This window comes from Lissotriton vulgaris, chromosome 1_1, assembly GCF_964263255.1.
Source record: "Lissotriton vulgaris chromosome 1_1, aLisVul1.2, whole genome shotgun sequence".
Classification (NCBI taxonomy): domain Eukaryota; kingdom Metazoa; phylum Chordata; class Amphibia; order Caudata; family Salamandridae; genus Lissotriton; species Lissotriton vulgaris.
The window spans coordinates 140,661,999-140,684,291 of NC_141685.1; the positions used below are offsets into that span (position 1 = coordinate 140,661,999).

The following is a 22,293-nucleotide window of genomic DNA, read 5'->3' on the forward strand; positions in this document are numbered from 1 at the left end:
CCAATACAAACTCATCCATGAGAAAATCTTCAATATCATCCAATCCCCTTACTACCTCAGTTGAACAACACGGTCTGAGGAACAAAGCTCCAATGTAGCTACAGTAATCAACACATCTAGCCCAGCAACCAGCATTCGAAACCCTCTGCCCTCACACCCTAACAGCTCAACTGCCCCTCTCAACCTACAGGAAACTGTCAATAACACATCCTTTGCATCTATATTTAGGCGGCGACCATAACCCTAAGAAGATCACAAATGTGCTTAGACGTTTAACCTTCCTCTTGCTCAGCTGTAAATAATGGCTGCAATTATTTGAATATAAATATATCAAAGGTATTTGTAGAGCATGAGTCTATCTAGAACAAAATGTTTATGATTTAACGTCACAGTAAGGCAAGGTGTTTGTGGATAGTGAATCCTCTTGTCTGTAAAGGTCATGTAATGGTGGGTCGTCAGCTCGTTCCTGATTCTGAATAGCAGAAAGTTTGGACGGTTCTGCTGAAGATGTCACTATTGTGTCAGAAAAAGAGCAAAGTAGGGAGCTCCCTCCTTGCTTCTCTACATGTATATAAGAAAGAAGATTTCAACAGTAATGGCCAATTGAGGGCCTTCATGACAGGAAGGATGTGCCTTGACTACTGGGTTCAGTGTGGAGACAGGATGCCAGTGAGGAGGTGTTGCCACCATCTAGGAGAGGTGAGCACAGCTCTTTTGTGAAACATCAAATAGGCTAAAACTTCCAGTTTTTTAGGTCGATGGCCTAAAGGCTGTGCTCTCTCCACAGCCTCTCCCTGCACCGTCCCTTCACTGCTGCATTCTCTGCTCAGCCTCTCCCGGCACCGTCCATTCACTGATGCACTCTCTGCTCAGCCTCCCATTGCATCGTCCCTTCACTGCTGCACTCTCTTCATCCTCTCCCTGCACTGTCCTTTCACTCATGCACTCTCTGCTCAGCCCCCCAATTGCATCGTCCCTTCACTGGTGCACTCTCCTCAGCCTCTCCCTGCACCGTCCCTTCACTGATGCACTCTCCTCAGTCTCTCACTGCACCAAACCTTCACTGCTGCACTCTCTCCTCAGCCTCTCCCTGCACCATCCCTTCACTGATGCACTCTCTCCTCAGCCTGTCCCTGCACCGGCCCTTTATTGCTGCACTCTCTCCTTAGCCTCTCCTTGCACAGTCCCTTCACTGCTGCACTCTCCTCAGCCTCTCACTGCACCGTCACTTCACTGCTGCACTCACTCCTCATCCTCACTGCACCGTCCCTTCACTGCTGCACTCTCCTCAGCCTCTCACTGCATTATCCCTTCACTGCTACACTCTCTCCTCAGTCCCACTTCACCGTCCCTTCACTGCTGCACTCTCTGCTCAGCCCCCCACTGCACCGTCCTTTTACTGCTGCACTCTCTGCTCAGCCCACCCCCCATCCAGGCTGCAGCCCTCACTCCTCCACTGCACCATCACTCACTGCTGCACTCTCTCCTCAGCCTCTTACGGTACCGTCCCTTCACTGATGCACTCTCCTGAGCCTCTCACTGCACCATCCCTTCACTCTCTCCTCAGCTCCACTATACCGTCCCTTCGAACTCTCTCTCTCTCACTACCTCACTCTCTCTCGCAATACCTCACTCTCTCTTTCACTAACTCACTATCTCTTTCACTACCTCACTATCTCTCACACTACTACACTATCTCTCATTCACTCTCTCTCTACCTCAATCTCTACCTCACTACTCAACTCTCTCTTTCTCACAGCATCACAATATCACTATCACAGTAACTATCTCTCTAACACACTACTTCACAACTTCACTCTCTCTATCTCACTACCTCACTCTCTGTATCTCACTACCTCACACTCTCTATATACTACCTCACACTATTTCTATCTCACTATCTCTCTCTCACTGTCACAACACACTCTCTCTAAAGTTCACTACATCACTCTCTCACTACCCCACAACTTCACTCTCTCTCTAACTCACTACTTCACTCACTCTCTATCTCACTACCGCACTCTGCATCAGGCAACCGCCGCGACCTCCCAGGCTCCGCCCACCGAAGTAGGCCACGCCCCCTCCCTATATCTAGGCGCGCCCTGTGACCAGCGCTGCCTAGACAGAGCTCTTGAGGCGGAAAGCCGAGAGCCAGGAGTTACCTTGCCATTTTAAACAAAGCTGTTTTTTAAAAACTGTATAAAGTGATTTTACTTGTGTAATTGTGGAAACTTACACTTTGCTCACCTTGGTTGGTTAAATTGCCGCTCAGCCGAGTTAAGCGCTGAAGCAAGCACCAGGCAACCGCCGCGACCTCCCAGGCTCCGCCCACCGAAGTAGGCCACGCCCCCTCCCTATATCTAGGCGCGCCCTGTGACCAGCGCTGCCTAGACAGAGCTCTTGAGGCGGAAAGCCGAGAGCCAGGAGTTACCTTGCCATTTTAAACAAAGCTGTTTTTTAAAAACTGTATAAAGTGATTTTACTTGTGTAATTGTGGAAACTTACACTTTGCTCACCTTGGTTGGTTAAATTGCCGCTCAGCCGAGTTAAGCGCTGAAGCAAGCACCAGGCAACCGCCGCGACCTCCCAGGCTCCGCCCACCGAAGTAGGCCACGCCCCCTCCCTATATCTAGGCGCGCCCTGTGACCAGCGCTGCCTAGACAGAGCTCTTGAGGCGGAAAGCCGAGAGCCAGGAGTTACCTTGCCATTTTAAACAAAGCTGTTTTTTAAAAACTGTATAAAGTGATTTTACTTGTGTAATTGTGGAAACTTACACTTTGCTCACCTTGGTTGGTTAAATTGCCGCTCAGCCGAGTTAAGCGCTGAAGCAAGCACCAGGCAACCGCCGCGACCTCCCAGGCTCCGCCCACCGAAGTAGGACACGCCCTTCTTTTTGAATTTTAAGAATGTGCTGTTTCAGGAGGCGCAGCGGACGGGCGCAGCGGGCGCGCCGGCGGGGCGCCGAAGGCGCGCCAAAGGCAAGCCCGTCTGCGCCCGTCCGCGACCAGACGGGACCAGGGGCCACAACCCCTGCCTCCCCTACTCCCCAGGGCAGGAATTACAGCGCGAGGGCCCTACACAGTATAGGAAGAACCGTCGCTGGCCGGTGCATACATATATATGCCCCCATAGAGCTTCCCCTTCGTTGTCCAGACTGTAATCATTCCTTCCGGAATACTCCGCTGGCCTCAGCTCAGAAATACAGCATGTATGCACTAAACTGCCGTTCACTACCTAAGCACTGCACACAAATTGCAATGCTGCTTGGGGAGCACAAACCAGACGTGCTCTTTTTAACAGAAACGTGGCTCACGGCTCACTCGGAGCCTGATATAGTTGCAGCCTTATTAACTGGCTATCATATTTCCAGACTCGACAGACCGGAAGGGAGAGGGGGTGGTCTGGCCATTATTACAAAGGACCAGTACCACTGCCGCACTACAACAGATACCATCCCTGGCTGTGAGAGTCTGGAATTCTGCATTGAGCTCAACGCTAATAATTCCTTCTCAGGTACCTTGATTTATCGCCCCCCCCGAGTCTGCTAAATCATTTCTTAGAGCTCTCCCAGAGATCTTAGCAAAAAGAATTTTATTGACGGCCAATCACACGGTGTTGGGAGACTTCAACCTGCATTTTAACTCGCCATCAGATTATACCGCCACGGAGTTACTAGACGATCTTGGAGCCCTCCAACTGATCCAGCTGGTTACTGGCCCGACTCACGAAAAAGGCAACCTCTTGGACCCTATCTTTAGCAACTGTTTGGATTTAATTACGGATCAACCCATTCCCCTTCCATGGTCAGACCATTTTCTGGTCCCGTTCACCTGGGTCACCTCTAAAGCCCCCCAGCCAACCCCTCAAACTACTATGAGGAGAAACTGGTCAAAACTCCCTGTGGAACCATGGAGACGTGAGTTAGACTCCACTCGCCCGTTACCCTGTCCAGACCCCAATGTGGCGTACGATAACTATGTAAGCTGGATCACAAAATCCTTGGATCCACTTCTGCCTCTCCGTAGGTCATCCTCAAAGCGACTGCAGAAATCAGCCCCCTGGTTTTCCGACTCGCTAAGAGAGTTGAAACGCATCTGCAGACAACGAGAGAGAGCTTGGCGCGTAGACTTCCTCCCGGAAAAAAAGGCTTCCTATAGAGAGGCGATCAGAATTTATAAAGAAGGGGTCAGGACAGCCCAGGCACTCTACTATTCCGACAAAATCCTGGAATCCAAATCTAAGCCCAAAGAAATTTTTAATATAATAAAGCAATGTACCAATGTCGCCACTGCCCCCCCTCTGATCAAGACCCAGGAGCAATGTAATGAACTGGCGGAATTTTTCTACAATAAGGTATCAAACATATACTCCACCTTTCCAGCCACGGCCTCAAATCATGAGGCGACTGAGTCATTCCTCCCGGAAAATTCCCCCCCCCCAGACCAGCCGACTCCTGAGCCTATGCTCGATCACTTCCCCCTCATGGACCTGGACACTTTGAACAAAGTGGCTCGCCAAGTAAAGTCGGGCTCCCCCCGCGACCCAGCCCCTCCAGGAATCCTGATGCAGGCAGGTGAAGTCACCCTCCCTGTTATCCTGGAACTACTAAATCTGTCCTTATCCACATGTACAGTCCCCATTGCTTGGAAGCAAGCCATGGTTCGGGCACTTCTAAAAAAACCTAGCCTAGACCCTGTTGACCACTCCAATTACCGCCCCATCTCACTTCTTCCGTGGGCTGGCAAGGTATTGGAGAAATACATAAACGCCCGGCTGGGCCAGTTCCTGGAGAATCATTCCCTACTTCACACGTCCCAGACAGGCTTCAGACCAAATCATGGGACTGAGACTGCCTTGTTAGCAGTCGCCGAAGAATCTCGAAGGATACTGGATCAGGGAGGATCAGTGGCAGTGATCCTCCTTGATCTAAGTGCTGCCTTCGATACGGTCAGCCATGCCACTCTGCTGAACCGGCTCCAGACCATCGGAATCTCGGGAGATGCACTAAGGTGGTTCAGTTCCTTTCTAGCTGACAGATCTTTTCAGATCTTTGATGGCGACACAACATCTACCAGCAGGCCGCTTAGCTGTGGAGTACCGCAGGGCTCGTCTTTGAGCCCTGTATTATTTAATGTTTACATGAAGCCTCTGGCTGGGGTAGTCGAACCGTACGGCATTAAGATCGTGTCGTACGCCGACGATACCCAGTTAGTGGTTTCATTGGCCCAAGAGAACAACAGACATCCCTCGGCTGGCCTGCTGAACTGTTTGGAGAACGTGAGGGAATGGATGACCAACTCCTCCCTCAAACTGAATGGAGGAAAAACAGAGCTCATGCTCCTAGGTCCAGCTTCACCAGTACCTTTTACCTCCTTGTGGCCCGATGGTCTAGGCACACCGCCTATCCCCAAGGATAGTGTGAAGAGCCTGGGAGTATGGCTTGACAACAAGCTCTCTTTCTCCACTCAGGCCACCAGGCTGTCTGCCACCTGTTTTGGCGTACTTAGATCACTAAGGAAGGTTCTTCCACTTCTGCCCCTTGATGCCAAGAAGGTGGCAGTACAAGGCCTCATTCAGTCCCGTCTGGACTCAAATAATGCTCTTTACCTAGGGGCACCCGAGATGACTCTTCGGAAGCTTCAGGTGGTACAAAATTGCGCGGCACGTACCATACTCCAGATTCCACGATCCCAGTCGGCCAGACATGGCCTGAAAAGCTTACACTGGTTGCCAGTAAGGCAGAGAGTGGCCTTCAAGGCACTGTGCATTACGCACCGGGCCTTTTGGAAGACCGGTTCAGCAATTAACAACAGTCTGGTCACCCCCTACCACCCTAACAGGAATCTGCGGTCCACGGGTGCCTTTCTGGCAGTTGTTCCTAGAGTGAAGAGAGCTAGGTCGGGGGGCAGGCTGTTCTCGCTGAACGCCGCCAAGCTCTGGAATGCCCTCCCCCTCACTCTTCGATCTACACCCGACCTGCTCTCATTCCGTAAGAAGCTGAAAACAGCCTTATTTGACAAATCCCTCTAAGTTCCTGCACCCTCGGCCCTGTCAGATCTCTGTTTAATCTCAGCGCTTGGACGCCTCTGGGCAGCAATCGCGCTCAACAAATTGATAATAATAATAATAACTCTCTCTCTCTCAAATACACTAACTCACTTTCACTCTCTCATACACTACCTCACTCTCTCTAGCTCACTACTTCACAACATCGCTCTGTTTCTATCTCAATACAGCACAAAAACTCTCACCCTCACTACCTCATTCTTTCACTACCTCACTCTCTCTATCTCTCACTACCTCACTCTATATCTACTTCACTCTCCCACAAAACAAAAGTAACTACATCACTACTCAAATTATATCTATAACACTATCTCACTCTCTCTCTCACTAACTCTCTCCATAACATCACTCTATTTCGATATCACTCTCACTACCTAACTATAACACAAGTCACTCACTCAAAAAATAACTACAGCACTCTCTCGCTGACTCACTCTCTATCTCACTAGCTCACAAGTTCACTCTCTTTCTCCAACTCACTACGTCACTCTCTATCTCACTAACTCACTCTCTCTCTATCTCACTATGTCACATCACTCATTGTTTCTATATCACTACCACCAAAAATCACTCTCCATCACTAACTCACCCTTTCACTACCTCACTCTCTCTGTCTCACTACCTCACTCTATCTACCTCACTCTCTCTCTCACTACCTCACTCTCTCTCTTTCTATCTCACTAAGTCACTTTCACTCTCTTTCACTACCTCACTCTCTCTATCTCACTACCTCACAAACTCACTCACTGTTTCTATCTCACTACCTTAGAACATCCCTCTACCTCACTCTTTCACTACCTCACTTTCTGTCTCTCACTACCTCACTCTCTATCTACCTATCTCTCACTAAATAACTCTCTACCTCACTACTCCACTCTATCTCACTACCTCACTATCTCACAACTTCTCTCTCTCAAAACATCACTACCTCACTCTCTCACTAACTCACTCTCTAGCTTACAACCTCACAACTTCACTCTCTTTCTCTAACTCACTACCTCAATCACTCTCTATCTCACTACCTCACTCTTTCTATCTCACTAACTCACTTTCACTCTCTCTTTCACTACCTCTTTCTCTATCTCACTACATCACAACATCACTCTATGCTTATATCTCACTACCTCACAACATCCCTCTCCCTCACTACCTCACTCTTTACTACTTCACTCTCTATCTCACTACCTCACTCTCTATCTACCTCACTCTCTCTCACTACCTCACTCTCTCTCTATTTCAATACCTCACTCGCTCTCTCTATCTCACTACCTTTCTCTCTCTCTGCTAATGCAATAGGTATCACATATGCAAAAAACAAAGCTAATGCCAATACAAATGACAATGCCATTTATTTAGGGATACAAAAAAGATGAAAAAAGAATGAGCAATATTGCCGAGACCATTGCATTGTAAATGCTTGTTGTCACTCATCCTGGGAGAACTGCTGACACAAACTTGATTTTGACTGAGCCACTCCACTTTTTTCCATTAAGATAAGGTAAGCAGAAGCATGGGCCTTGATCAGGGGCTGTTTGGGTCTTAAAGATTACTGTCCAAAACCTTCCAAATCATCAAGTACTTTCTGTGTAATATGTAATGTCCTAAATGTAATTCTATCATAGATTGGTTGTAAAACTGAAACTGAAACTGAAATTTACTGATCAGTGCTTCATCTAACTTTATGGCATGAGGTGGTGCATAAAGCCACTTTCCTTTAGGTTAAAGGGAAACTATTTTTACTTGGGCTTTGACCAAGGAAGAAATGTGAAAATCCAAGGAATGAATACAAACACAGGATATAGTTGGAAAGAGAGAAAGCAAAAATCAAAAAGTTGTTTATTTCAGATGTATTGTCATGATACATGGTGATGGATAGATAATCATAGGTAATCATTAGGAGAGCAGTAGCAGCAGTGCATAATTTGTAAAATACTGAGAGCTGGTAACCGCCACTCTTATATGAGAAGCCCATGCAACATCCAATTAAAAGTTTGCGCGCTGAATACTAAATCTGATAGTCTTAACACTCATGATACATCTTTATTTCACTGACAGATATATCTGCCCATTTCTTTTACTCTTGCCTCTCCTGCGTTTCCCCTTTGTGATTTTCCCATCTTTCTCTTTATCCATCTTTACCCCTTTTTTCCCTAACTGGTAGGAGGATAGTCTTCCTTTAGGTATTACACAACTATCATGGGGCAATGAATGATTGATGAAAAGCAGCTCGCCAAAAGCAAGAGGTCTGTAATATACTGCCCATACGTATAACTTTATGGAATATTACATTTTAATGTTGACACACAACAGAAGTTAGGCAGGTTTAGTATCTTATGTTGACACACTTTGTACTGCATGTACACAGATTTGCTAATTATTCACATTCATGATAAAGTGTTCTTTGTTTAGAGTTGAAATACAATCAATATAAAAAATACACTGAATTTGAGCTGAAATTCACAGGCGACAGGGGTATTAAGAAAGTGTTGGAAATGGGGTATGTAGTGTGCATTGGTTTGCACCTGTCCAAGTACAGACCATCACTCTAGTCAGGGAAGGGGGATTACACTGCTAACATAACCCCTACCTCCTTGGTAGTTTGGTGCGAGCAGTCACACTTATATTAGAGGCAATGTGTAAAGCATGTGTACATACAAACACAGTAACACAGTGAAAACACTACAAAAGGACTCCACACCAGTTTACAAAAATAACCAATATTTATCTGAATAAAGGCACCTAAAATCCTGCATATAAATTAAAGATATCACTTTTAAAAGGTTCTAAATCTTTCACTCCATAGGAAACAGGAACTTTAAGCACAAAGTACCTGTGATGGGCTAAAATCAATGCCGAAAACAGGCTCAGCTGAGGTGGAGCGCAGTAAAAGCAAAGGATTGCATTGCTTCCTTACTACCAGGGAAGGTAGTGCCTCAGTTCCTTACTGCCAGGGGATGTGATGTGTCAGTTTCTAACTGCAGTCCAGGGGAGATAATGCATTTGTTCCTCACCGTCCGGGAAGGTGATGTGTCTGTCCCTTACTGTCAGGTGAGGCGACGTGTCGAACACTTGATACACGGACTCGGTTCCTTACTGCTGTGCCATGTGGATGAAGAACTTGGCTCAGACAGACGATGCAATCAAAATCAATACCCGCTGTGTCAATGTGGAGGATCAGGCATTGCATCTATATAACAGCTGCGAAATGTGGAGGATCAGGCATTGCATCTATATAACAGCTGCGAAGTATGTGATGCGTTGATTTCTATAGCCGCGCATTAGGGCCAGATTTAGAGCTTGCACCTCGGGCATCTGTTATTTATTTATTTTGTTAAATATCTTTATTACATTTTATCATTTCTGTTACATTAATCATTAAGTATTGATACATACTGTTTTGGCAACATCATCCCTTGTTCCTTAACTAGGTGCATATAAATCAAAGTATTTCTTTCTCACAGTTTCAGTGTCATCCATGTCTGCAATGTAAGGTTGCTCAAGCATTTATAAGTCGGCTTGGGCTGACATAAGTCCGCACATTCTGTCATCTCGGACTGATTGTCAAAGTGAAGGTGTTTAGTATTTTTCTGCATGACAGTGAACAATGCGTTTTGAAAACATCAATTTGTACAGACAATGGCTAATCATATTGGGACTCCGCTCTTGGAGTACTTCACATAATGTTTCAAAAGCAATTGGGTCAATACATATGTAAATGTTGAGTCCGTACATTAGATATTATTTTTGTATAATAAGTCAACCATATTTAGCAACAGTACATAATAAATCAATCAAAACAAAACAAAAGAGACGTTAAATAACTGAGGATGTATGTATCCAGCCTCTAGTGTGCTATCTGGGTGCGGTCACGGCTAGTCTAGCATGTTAGTCTGGCATGTGGGCTGCTGCTTCTGTTTTCCATGCGGTTGCATGGTCAATAAAGCATCGCCTTGCAGTATCTACTACCATATAATGTCTTTTAATTAATGTGAGGTCGTTGCCTAGCCTAACATCTGCCGTGGCGGTGACACACAGAGGCAACGCATCGCTAGTGTCGAAGTAACGTATCGGGTGTTAGGTCCCGCCCGTTGCGCAGGATGTGTTTGCAGTGTCACATGTAGATTGTATGGGATTCCTGAGCATATTCTCCCAGGCCTCTGCAATGGTATACTTGCGCATCACCGCCGCTTACCCTGTTTAGGGATTGTACTCTATGCCTGTGTCCAGACCCCAAAGGACTTTTCCCAGTGTTATACCTCTTGAGGGTCCCTGTGCTTCCATCTTTTAGTGATGAGTCGCTTCGCTGTTATGATGCCCAGGTCTAGAAACCTTGAGTTCACCTTGTTGGCCTTGGTTCTCCTATAAAACCCCAGGATGCAGACTTTCCATGTAGTAGGTAATTCTGTGTTAGTAACGTTGGTAAGTGTTTCTGAGATCACTGCCAATAATGTAAAAGCAGGGGACAAGACCACAACATGTGTAACAGGCCAGCGCCTAGGTGACAGCACCTTGGGCATTCGGAAGTATTGATGTTAAAGTATTGATTGATCTTATCTGTTGGGAGATACGCACTGTGTAATATGTAGGTTTGTATGAGTTTGAATTTTGAATTTTGCAGTATGTTCTTGGCACTCGCTAAAACGCGTTCCCACTCTTTATCATTCCAGGGACGGCCTCTGTCTTCAGTCCAATATGTGCAAAGTCTCTGCAGAGGCTTCAATACATGAACGAGCAGGGCCTCGACCACCCAGTGTATCACATGCAATCCCTCCCCCATCACATGCATGTATTGCAATAACTGTTGTGTCGGCGGCTTGTTGGTCATGTCGCCCCATGCTAGCGTAAATGTTCGTGTAATGGTTCTGTGTAGAATGAACTGTCCCGCTGTAAATCCAGTATCTGCTTTTAGTGTAGCAAAAGGCAGTAAAGTGCCGTCGGCGTGCAGGTCTCTGAGAGTCTCCCGTTCCGCTTCAAACCAGGGTGCTAATGCCATGTACGTTATGGGGTCTCTGGCTCTGGGCTTTCTGAGCAGTGGTAATACCTGGGCATAGGGAATTGTGTCTTTTTGTCTTTGTCTTTCCTCTGTTTTGTGTTTTTCTTTTCTTGACCCTTTTTGGTTTTCTTTACTGTTGTGCTGTTCAATAAAAAATAGATTACTGGAAAAAGGAATAGATTAACAGTCTAGGTGGGCATGGGAGTAAATAACATCTAGTAATTTATTACAAGAATTACAAATATCTCACTATGGTGCCAGCCGTTGCCACAGAAATTGCAATTTGATAGTGTGACTGCTTCTGAGAATCTGTGTTTCTTTCTTAAATATTTACTTCTTTTGCTCTCACATCCTTGATTTCCAGTGATCCCAAGCTCCCGATCTACAATGTTTCACCACTATCAGAAATGCAACTCAAACTGATTTCCTATCTTGTTTTTGTTAATGCTTTCTTTGTGCAAAGTATAAAGTCACAAATATTTTGTCTTTGTGTTCATTTACAATTTTTGACTCCATTTCTACAGGGGACAGAAGCATGAACAGAAAAAAGAAGGTTTAAATTTAGTGAAATACAACTAACAGGATTATTTCAAGGAAAGTTTAAACATTCTCGAGCTCTAGAGAAGAAACACATTCTATGTGCCAGAAATGGTGAGGATGTTGGAGCGGAAGAAACTGGTGAACGTGAAAGTTGTCAAATCCCTAAAGGAAAATGATCACAAATGTTTACCAAGTGTCAGTAACTGAGATTTAGGAAAAACATTGGCCACAACTGATACCCACACAGTGCACTTGAGAAAACTCAGTGTTGTAAATTCTGTTTGATGGTTTATGAGAAATGCTTTGGAGAACCAAACCCTCCCCAACAGATCAGCATCCGTCGACGTGTTGTGATGTGACTGCACCATCAAAAAGACTAATATCCCCGATTTACAAGCGGAGAGAAAAGATTGTTTGAAATAAACAAATTGTAAATGCTTTTTCTCAGATGAAGTTTTGGCAAAGATGCTGGATTATCATTTCCAATATAGGGAGATTTTCCCTCACCAACTCTGTCTCATGGGTTGATCTGAGTAGTTTCAAAGTGTTCTGTAACTTCCAATGTTGATCATGTGCCTGTCTTAGCCACTGAGCAAAAAAACCATATACTGGCACAGAAAGTATAAAAGGGGCCAGTGTTACGCTATTGATAATTCATAAACCACCCTGACATGCCCTCATCATCTGTCTTTACTTGTATGAACAAACATACCTACCAAGCAAACACTAAAGCCCAAAGACCTAATCAGTGCTTTTAGAACTCCTAAATCAAATGTGATAAACTAGAATCACTAAATGAGACTAATAAAACTTTAGCGAATTCACCCGGGCATAACTTGGAGAAAATGAATTCATGAGGGTCCTCTTAATCAATACAAGGGGCTCCTCAATGAAAGTTAATATGACAAGTTAGATTGGTGCCTTTAAAGGTAGAAAATTGATGTCCAGGAAAAAAACAATAATTAGTTAAATACATATGTTAAGAAGAGCATCTGAAATTTATTTTAGATGGTCATGCTGTGTTGCAACAAACAAGTACATGATCAGAAATCAAGTTCAGTCTTAAGATGACTTGTATCCAGGAACAAACCCAACTTGGAGAAAAAAATATCTCGAATAAGAGCAATGACTGTGAAAACAGCTTTAGTTATCAATCCCACCACACTAAACATGAGAAAACTAGCGCTGGACAAAAACCCTATCAGTGTCCTGAATGCCAGAAAGGCTTCAGTCGCAAATCCAGCCTTATGGTACATGAAAGAACCCACACTGGGCTTAAACCGTATCAGTGCTCTGAAGGCTGTAAAAGCTTCAGTAACAAATCCAATCTCACTTTACATGAAAGAAACCACACCGGGCAAAAACCATATCAGTGCTCCACGTGCCAGAAAAGCTTCAGTTTTAGTGGCAGTCTGATTCAACATCAGCGAACTCACACTGAACAAAAACCTTATCAGTGCTCTGAATGCTGTAAAAGCTTCAGTCAGAAATACAGCCTTACTGTACATGAAAGAACTCACACTGGGCATAAACCTTATCAATGCAAAGAATGCCTGAAAAGATTCAGTCAGAGATCCGGTTTAATTGAACATGAGAGAACTCACACTGGACAAAAACCTTATCAGTGCTCTGAATGCTGGAAAAGGTTCAGTAATATATCCAGGCTTACTGTACATGAAAGGACTCACACTGGACAAAAACCTTATCAGTGCTCTGAATGCTGTAAAAGCTTCAGCCGCGAATCCTATCTCACTTTGCATGAAAGAACCCACACTGGACAAAAACCTTATCAGTGCTCTGAATGCTGGAAAAGGTTCAGTAATATATCCAGGCTTACTGTACATGAAAGGACTCACACTGGACAAAAACCTTATCAGTGCTCTGAATGCTGTAAAAGCTTCAGCCGCGAATCCTATCTCACTTTGCATGAAAGAACCCACACTGGGCAAAAACCGTATCAGTGCTCTGAACGCTGTAAAAGCTTCAGCCGCGAATCCTATCTCACTTTGCATGAAAGAACTCACACTGGGCATAAACCGTTTCAGTGCTCGGAATCCTGGAAAAGATTCAGTCGGAAATCCAACCTTACTGTACATGAAAGAACTCACACTGGGCATAAACCGTATCAGTGCTCTGAATGCCAAAAAAGTTTCTATGACAAGCCTAGTTTAACTGTACATCAGAGAATCCATACTGGGCTTAAACCATATCAGTGTTCTGAATGCCGGAAAAGATTTTGTGACAAATCCAGTTTAACTCAACATCAGAGAATCCATACTGGGCTCAAACCCTATCAGTGTTCAGAATGCCAGAAAAGCTTCAGCCATAAAATAACTCTCACTAGACTTGAGAGAACACACAAAGGGCACAAACCTTATCAATGCAATGAATGCCAGAAAAGTTTCAGTCATGAAATAAATCTCACTAGACATGAGAGAACTCACACTGGGCACAAACCTTATTAGCTCTCTGAATGCTGGAAAAGTTTCAGTCGGAAATCTGGTCTCACTCAACCTGTGATAACTTACCTGGAAAAAACCTTGTAATTGTTCTAATTGCCAGGGAAGGGTCTGCTGGAGATTCAATTTAATTCAACAAGAGAGAACCCACAACGTGAAAGAAAATGACCCGTGCTCTCAATGTGACAAAAACTTCAGTTGTAAATGTAACCTTTCCACATAAGAGAGACAATGTGGGAGAATAAAAGGTGCTCACTGTCAACCCTGAGGAGGAGCTTTCAACATTGCAAAACCTTTACATGAAGCAGCCAAAAAGACTTCACTCCATTGATTGTTCTACAAACTCTACTGAGAAAAGCACACAGCGAGGGATGGAAATGCTTGAATTAACCTCATTCTTTTGTTACTATTTGTGGCCTCATTCCATTCAGTGTGTTTTGCTCCCTGAATGTTTATAAGCAGTGGCTCTAACCCACAAACGCCATTCGATCCTGAACTTTGAGGCCACGGTGCTAGGATCAGGAATGCATGAAACCTCGAACTGTTTCCAGCCTGAATGAGCCTCACCAAGTGGCTGCAGCACAAGTCCCTTTGTCAAAGCTCTCAATAGGACCAACATCTGGTCTATGCCACGTAGGACTGATCATTGAGAAAAACTAAAGGTGATGGATGGACTGGTCGTTAATCTCTGCAACATCCCGCCACATAATTCTCCAGTCTCTGTGCCACTAAAGCCAAGGCAAACCCTATACAAACCATTCTTGCCCCCACCCTAAATAGTTCTAATGATTTCTGTTCCAATGGACACGGCTTCGTATTACAAAGTTCCACTTTAGCAGCCTCTTTCCATGTTCTTTTTGCTACAAATGGAACCTGCTTCTCCTCTGATGAGGACAGTTTCACAATCTTTACAATCACATCAGATACATCCAAGAAGGTCTCACAGATAATCAGGCCTATTCATAAACTACTATAGGACGACTACAATACAAGAAAATGCGATTCACAAACTATGTGCAGTCGTTGTGCCTCTCCTATCTTTTTCTTTGTGTTGTTGTCTGCCTCGACTGCAGAGTTTCCGCACAAGTTAGTATAGTTTTAGTACTAAATGTGGGAGTGATAGAGGGAAGTGGCTGTAAAATGTGAAATACTAAAGGGGAGGGGTAAGGCAGGAGTAAAGAGGAGTATAGGGAGGGGGTTAGGAGTAGGCCCATTTCTATTTATGAACCATACTTTTAAAGTCAATACAGCCATAATGTACCTAAAAGAGTCGTAAATGTACTCCTGCTCAGAGCCGGAGTAAGTCTAACATCACACATGGCCATCCACTTGAACTGCAACTAGTTAAAAATAAAAAATAAAAAATTCAATGGCAAAAAATATCTCAAAAGAAAACTTTTGATTATTGTAATAAAAATGTGTTTTCTAATTTAAACCCTGATATAACATTCATTTTTAGTAAGGTATAATTACATTTGTTACAATTAATTCTCTCCCTCACAATGAATAATTATGAATACATAATAAAAATGTTACTTATCTTTTAATTTAGGCTTTAGAAAAAGTATAATTATATATATATTCAACTTGGGTGTAGCTCTCCCTGTGTAAAACATTTAGGGAACATTTGACAAGTTTATCAAACTTTAAAAAAATAAAATATTTGTATGTTTATTATGAATGTAAATTTACTTTATAACAAATAAAAATTATGCAACACTATTAACTTGAAATTTAATTCATTTTAAACATGGTTTTTCAAAGGTTTGTATGAAAAATCCCACCTGAAGTAAAATCATTATTTTTTTTGTTATGTACTCGTAATTAACATATTGTATCATGTAATAATTATTTTTAAAATATAGGAAATTTTGAACATTCTTTTGAATGTATTTGCAGTTTTAGAAGAAATTACCAGTGGTCGGTTATGTGTGGTGCAGCAGTTTCTAATGCTCCAATTAAGCTTCAGTAAGTTACATTTGTACATTTTGCTCCACATCTATTTAAGGGTGTGCAGGTGTGCAAGTCCACACTTTTGAGTAACATTATCGTAATAGTGAATAGCTAAAAGTAGCATAGTTACTCTACGAGCATCTTTGCATGTACAGATTACTCACAGGTGTAAGGTACCTTTGTGAATAGCTTCGGGGTGACCAACTCGGCCTGGGTGTTTCATTTTTGTAGTAACTCTAAAGTGGACGCGGGTACTTGGGCTGTTATTAGAGCGAATGGGATGATCCTGCGCGAACACCAGAGCACTCGTTCGATGTGTCTGTTTGAATGGGGAGCGGCAACAAATATCTTGAAGTAATTTTCCTGGATTCGCTACATCACTCGGCTTCCTGAAGGCATCTTGTAGCAGCGATTTATCATTACCGTAATAGAATCAGGTAATTTCTCAGTGTTGTTAGCCATGTTATCATGATTTGCTTTTGTATTTTTCCTCCTCCTCTTCCTTTTACCTAATTTTGTTGGTTTTACCACAACAAATGTACTTTGCTGTTAATTGGTTCTGAGGTATTATCCTTTGTGTACATTTTTATACGATGAACAGTTTTTACCTTCGCTGTACGCCTACAACGGAAAGCATTGCTTAAGGTGCTTAATCCACAGAGAGCCCAAACCCTGAGATTCCTGCACCTTCATCTGCCTTTATTGGTATTCTACCTTTCCACTTGAATGAGTGAGATATAGGTTTGAATCGCTGAACAACCTTTGAACCTGCTGTGATACACCTTGACGGTTACAAGTTTCATGTCTGAACCGCCAGCATGAACTCCAGTACGCTGCTTGTCTCACTCCACACGCCATACCTTGGCTTGTTTCATAGATTTAGATTGCTGTGAATTCAGGTTCAACTTGATGACCAAACTCTACTCAGTGGAAATTTTGCACTTCAAGCCACTTCGGTGCAGCTCATCACCTTCTGAGACTGATTCAGCCAAAAACCTAGCATCAAATTCAAGTGTTGATCATCACCAGAGACTAAACTTACCTTTGTCCCCTCGGGCATAGCTAGCGAAGTCAGCTACAAATTTGTATGTGACTTCCTAATTGACTCAGTGGATCAGTTTTAAAAAAAAATAATTGACCTTTTTTTTTGGTTTTGACAGTTGTTTTTGCTAATTAATAATCCTTAAATCACAACCCTCCTTTAGATTTTTCTTCTGAATAATTATTAAATATTATTTTTGATCTAAAGTTGGTTTGAATCTTAAAGTTCCTTGTCTATTTTTAAAAAACTGTATTGAAATTTGTGTCTTTCAATGTTTTGCTTTACCTTTGAGCGTGCCTTAGGCCATACTGCTCAGGCCACGTTTCCAAAAGCGAGCTAAGAACACTTGAGTAGAAGACACATTTACCTTTGCTGACCAAAGTTTGGGAAAAGCAAAGCAGGCTGACTCCAGGAAGCACACTACCTAGCTGGAAAGGTTACTCTCTTAGGTGGCATCTGCACCAACTGTAGATGCAAAAAGCAAAGATTATGAGGGAAGCTGTTGGTATCTGTGCCCCCAGAATTTGAGACTGCCACCCTCTCTCACACAGTTGAAAGACCTAAAGACGGACCAGTCAGACATGCATGTCTCAGCAACTAAGACAGCTTGTTCCTGTCACACTCACACTGTTACCTGAATCACACTCCCTTTGCAATGTACAAACTTTTACATAAACAACTTGTGTTGTGCTTTGTGAACAGGCTATCACCCCCCCTTTGTATGCAAATTAGTTTCTGTGATCAGACATACCAGGCTCCCATTCTATCTAGTGCGGATGATAATGTGAGAACTGTAAAAAGATCACAAACAAAAGCTGTATTGAGAAATAATCGACTTCCAAGTCACACAGGAGTTTGTAGTTCTTTATTAGTCTTTTAAATGTACATCCCCCATCCGGTTCCAAGGTAGAGTATAGGTTGCGAAGCACGACTCTCTTGTGGCCCGCTCCACAGATTAAGTCCATAAGAACAGAAACTGAGTCCAATTTCCTGAAGAAGCGCAGAGGCAGATAAACTAGAGGGGTCGAGAAGCAGTATAAATGTATTAACAGCATTTTTGCAACTGCCACTCTACCCATGGGTCGATAGTGGCTACGAGCCCCAAAACGACAGGGAGCTGCAAACATTGGACATCACCTAAGTTGCCCTCTATAACATCTTCTTCAGTGTGGTAAGTTCACCGCTAAATATCTGAAGATGTCAGGGTGCAGCCCCAGTGCTAATTGGGGCAGCACTTCCTGTTTTAAGTTATGAGTTATGAGTTTGCGCATGGGATATAAGCTGGATTTGGTCCAATTTAGCCTCAGTCCGGAAGTCCTACCAAAGTCATCTAGAAACTCCATCACCTGAGCTAGATACCAATGCACAATCCTGAGGTACACAAATGCATCATCAGCATACAGTGATATGGCCTCTCAATTTGGCTCACTCGGTATACAGATTGCTGGGTCCTGCGAACGAAACAGGCCATGGCTAGGGCGAAAGTAATTAACAGCGGGCATCTTTGCCGCATGCTTCAAAAGAAACTGAGATCTCTGCCTGTCCGGATGCGGCCAGCGGGTTGGTGTAGAGAAGATTTATCCAGTGTAATATTTCTGGGACTAGTTTCAGGCACATCAGCACTTTCGCTAGGTAAAACTACCCCAGGCTGTCGAAGGCCTTCTCTCTATCTAGTGAGAGTGCTGTGTATGGAGGCAATTCATGAAGATTCTCTTCCATCAGCCGCAAGAGGCGTCATAGGTTTAGACACATTTTCCTCCCAGGTACAAAATTATTCTGGTCTTGGTGCCAAGGTAGAGAGGCAGGGTAACAACCTGTTTGCAAAGACCTTCCTGCAAATCTTGTGGTCGGTGTACCGTGGCCAGTAGGAGCGTAGCTCCAGGGGTCCCTGTTGGGCTTAGGCAGGACCAATATCATAGCCTCCCATCGGGATCCCGGCAATGTGCCCTCTTGCCGGGCCTGTTGGTACATTTGGAGTAGCTTTGGAGAGAGGGTTGCTCTGTAGATGAAGTAAAAGTCTACCGGGAACCCGTCTATCCCAGGAGTTTTGTTGCACGCGATCTAGTCAATCATGAAGCCAATTTCCTCAGTGGTTAGGGTTTCGTCTGGTGTATGTCCCTGAAGGCGGTTAAGTCTGGGAATAAACAGTCTATTCTAATACTCATCTAATTGGGGTGCTTGCACTCCCTCCTCGGCCTGGTAGACAGATGTGTGGTACTACAGGAAACCCTGGTTATATCTGCTTGCATATCTCTCCCACCGGGGATCTACTGACGTTTCTTGGGGTCTTTGGGGTCAACGACCATTGGAGCCTTGCTACTATTTGATAGTGTAGTGTTCCTAGTCTGACCATCGCCTCTCTTTACTCCTTTCAGAGAGGGGTGATTATGTTCTTGTTTCATGCAGCTACCCCATATATATTTCTGCTGTTCATATCGTTTGTTCATGGGAGAGGTTCTGGGCTCACAAGGCATGTTTTACACTGTGCTATATCTTAATGCACAGGCCTTATGTGACACCCTTAATGGTATCCCACTCTATCACTGCCGTAGAGGCAGTCCCTTTGTTCTCCTCAAAGATGGCGATATGTGTACTTACAGTATCACAGAAGACTCTGTCCTGTAGGGCTGGGGCATACAGCCTCCTTGTAGGTGCTGGTGCATGTCTTCTGCTCCACTGAATCATCGTTTTGAGGTGGCTGTTATCCAAAAGTGTGCGGCCTAGATATTCAAGTCGTAAGACCAAGGATGCCAAAGAGGGATTGCATAGGAGCAAGTCGATTCTGATGTGCAGCTAGTGTACTGTGAGAACTACAAGTACTCTTGTGTATAAGGATGTGTTAGATCTGGGGATCTCTGGTTGGCAATGGTATTCACCTTTGTCCAAATTGGGACCCTTACTACTAAGTCAGGATAAGGGGATTACACTCCTTAATAACCCCTGCTCATCCCCTTGGTAGCTTGGCACGAGCAGAAAGGCTTATCTCAGAGGCAGTGTGTTAAGCATTTATGAATATACACAGTAATACAGTGAAAACACTACAGATAGACACAACACATGTTTTAAACACAAGAACACAAACGACAAAATCCACAATACTACACTTAAGTTTACTTAAAAGATGATGCAAGTTGTTTATTTCAAGTTGTTGGTAAATGCAACAAAGTTCTCAACAAAGTACCTGGATGCGATACGCAAAGTAAACAAAAGTCTCGCAAAGGGGGAGTTGCGTTGGTTCCGTGATCCGGGGGAATGGTTGCGTCCTGCCTCAATGCTTGCGCAGAGTAGGGGACTCGTCATGAGCCTTACCGGAACAAAGGTGATGCGTAGATTCTCGGCTTGCGGGCCCGTTGCGGTGCGCAAGATGGCCCCTTGATGCAATGCGATCCGGTTGCGATGCGAGAAGATGGCGCCCTTGATGCGGCGATGGGATGACGATGTGATGACGCCCTGGCAGCCTTGCGCCGACTCTGTACTTTGGAGCTGCGACAGGCCCTGCAACACTCTTCTCCGGTGATGCGATGGCGACTCTCTCGAAGGCGTCACGCTTCTCCGGTGATGCAACAGCAGGCAGCTTCGATGAGCAAACGGTTTCAGGGAGATGCGACAAAGTCTCGCTTTTCCGGCGTAGCGATTATTTCAGCTGCGGCGGCGACACGGTTCTTCTCGATGCATCGCGCTTCCAGCTCCCAGCGGCACGCAAGTGACTGGAGTCAGAATTCCCAGCAAGGAAATTCAGGAGGGAGCTGGAGGTGAAGTCTTTTGTCCCTGAGACTTCAGCAGGAGGCAAGCACAGTTCAAGACCTTGGAGAATATTCTGTAGATGAAAGTTCTTACAAAGTTCCTTCTCCTTTCCCTCTGCAATGAAGCAACCACTGCAGGCAAACCCAGCAAACAGCACATTGGCAGAGGGGCAGTCCAACTCCTGCAGCTTCCTTGGTTCTTCTCCTAGGCAGAAAGATTTCTTGTTCCAGAAGTGATCTAATTTCTTGGGATCAGGGTCCCAATATTTATACCCCAAAATCCTTTGTTATCTGAAACCAAACTAGTTCCTAAGCACTTTGTTTACATGACTCTCTTCTTCCTTTCACTGTGCAGGGCAGAGACATCAGCTGCCCCACAGAAGATACAGCTCTGGAGCACTCTGTTGACATGATCCCTCCTCTCCTTTCACAGTGCAGGACAGAGATATCAGACATGCCACAGGAGGTGGAGCCAGCATTGTAGAGGGAAGGCCCAGCCCTATTCAGGTCCCAGGTGCAACTCCTCCCGCCATCTAGATGCAGATCTCTCTATTCACCAGCCTGTCTCCTGGAATTCCCCAGCCCTGTCACTCACAAACCTAGACAAGGAATACACAACCCAGCAGAGGCAGGCTCAAATGGTTAGGCAAGCAAATACCTACTTTCTAAAAGTGGTATTTGCAAACACAGAATATTAAAATAAACTTTACTAAAATATGTATTTTATTATTCTGAGTTCAGGCATACTAAATTCGAATTTCTACCGTGTTCCCTGAGTGTGTACTGAGTGTAATAATCTAGCTGCTCATTCTGGCCTATGAGAACAAGAAGCCTTCAATAGTGAAAAACGAAAATGGCTGTAATTCACTTTTTTTTTTTTTTAAATGTTTTATTGCGAGTTGATCAGGTTTACAAGCAAATAATGTTCACAGCACGAAAAGAAGATAAAAACATAATAATAATTAAAGAAGAACAATAATAAAAAAAAAATCCTTCAAATATACAACAGAGATTATATGTACAGTACACAACACTGTTAATTAATAACATTGGTAATCTGGCCTACTTAACCAGATCCTCCCTCCATCCATTGCTCTATCGGTTCCCAAATTTTGATTCCCATTTTCCTCCTTTTGCTGCCTTTTGTCCTATATATTGCTCGCTCCATAATATATCTTGCCAACAAGCGAGCTTGCCAGGAAACAAAAGAGGGTGGGTCTGAGCTTATCCAGTCTTGCGTTACACAGGAGCGAAAGATCCCAACAGAAATAAATAACAGTTTTTTATGATCATCTGTCATAGCTATATCAGAAATTCCTATCAGTACAAGTTCAGACGTAAGTATTACAGGTATTCCAAATATCAAAGAAAGAAAATGTTGCATTTCTAATAAGATTCGACTTAAATGTGGGCAAGAAAAAAACATATGTACAGAGTCTGCTGCATGTAAGCCACATCTACTACAAGCGGCACCCACTGAGGAACCCCATTTAGAAA

At 44.0% G+C, this 22,293-nt stretch overlaps 1 protein-coding gene across 1 annotated transcript in view; it reads left to right on the forward strand.

The window, feature by feature from the left end:
- The window catches only part of LOC147737808 (uncharacterized), a 450,038-nt gene that overhangs the window by 103,137 nt on the left and 324,608 nt on the right, over positions 1-22,293 (forward strand). The window contains 1 exon segment of the mRNA XM_086924979.1: positions 11,584-14,005. Within this exon segment, the coding sequence (XP_086781105.1) occupies positions 12,667-14,005 (1,339 nt within the window). The 5' untranslated portion in view covers positions 11,584-12,666.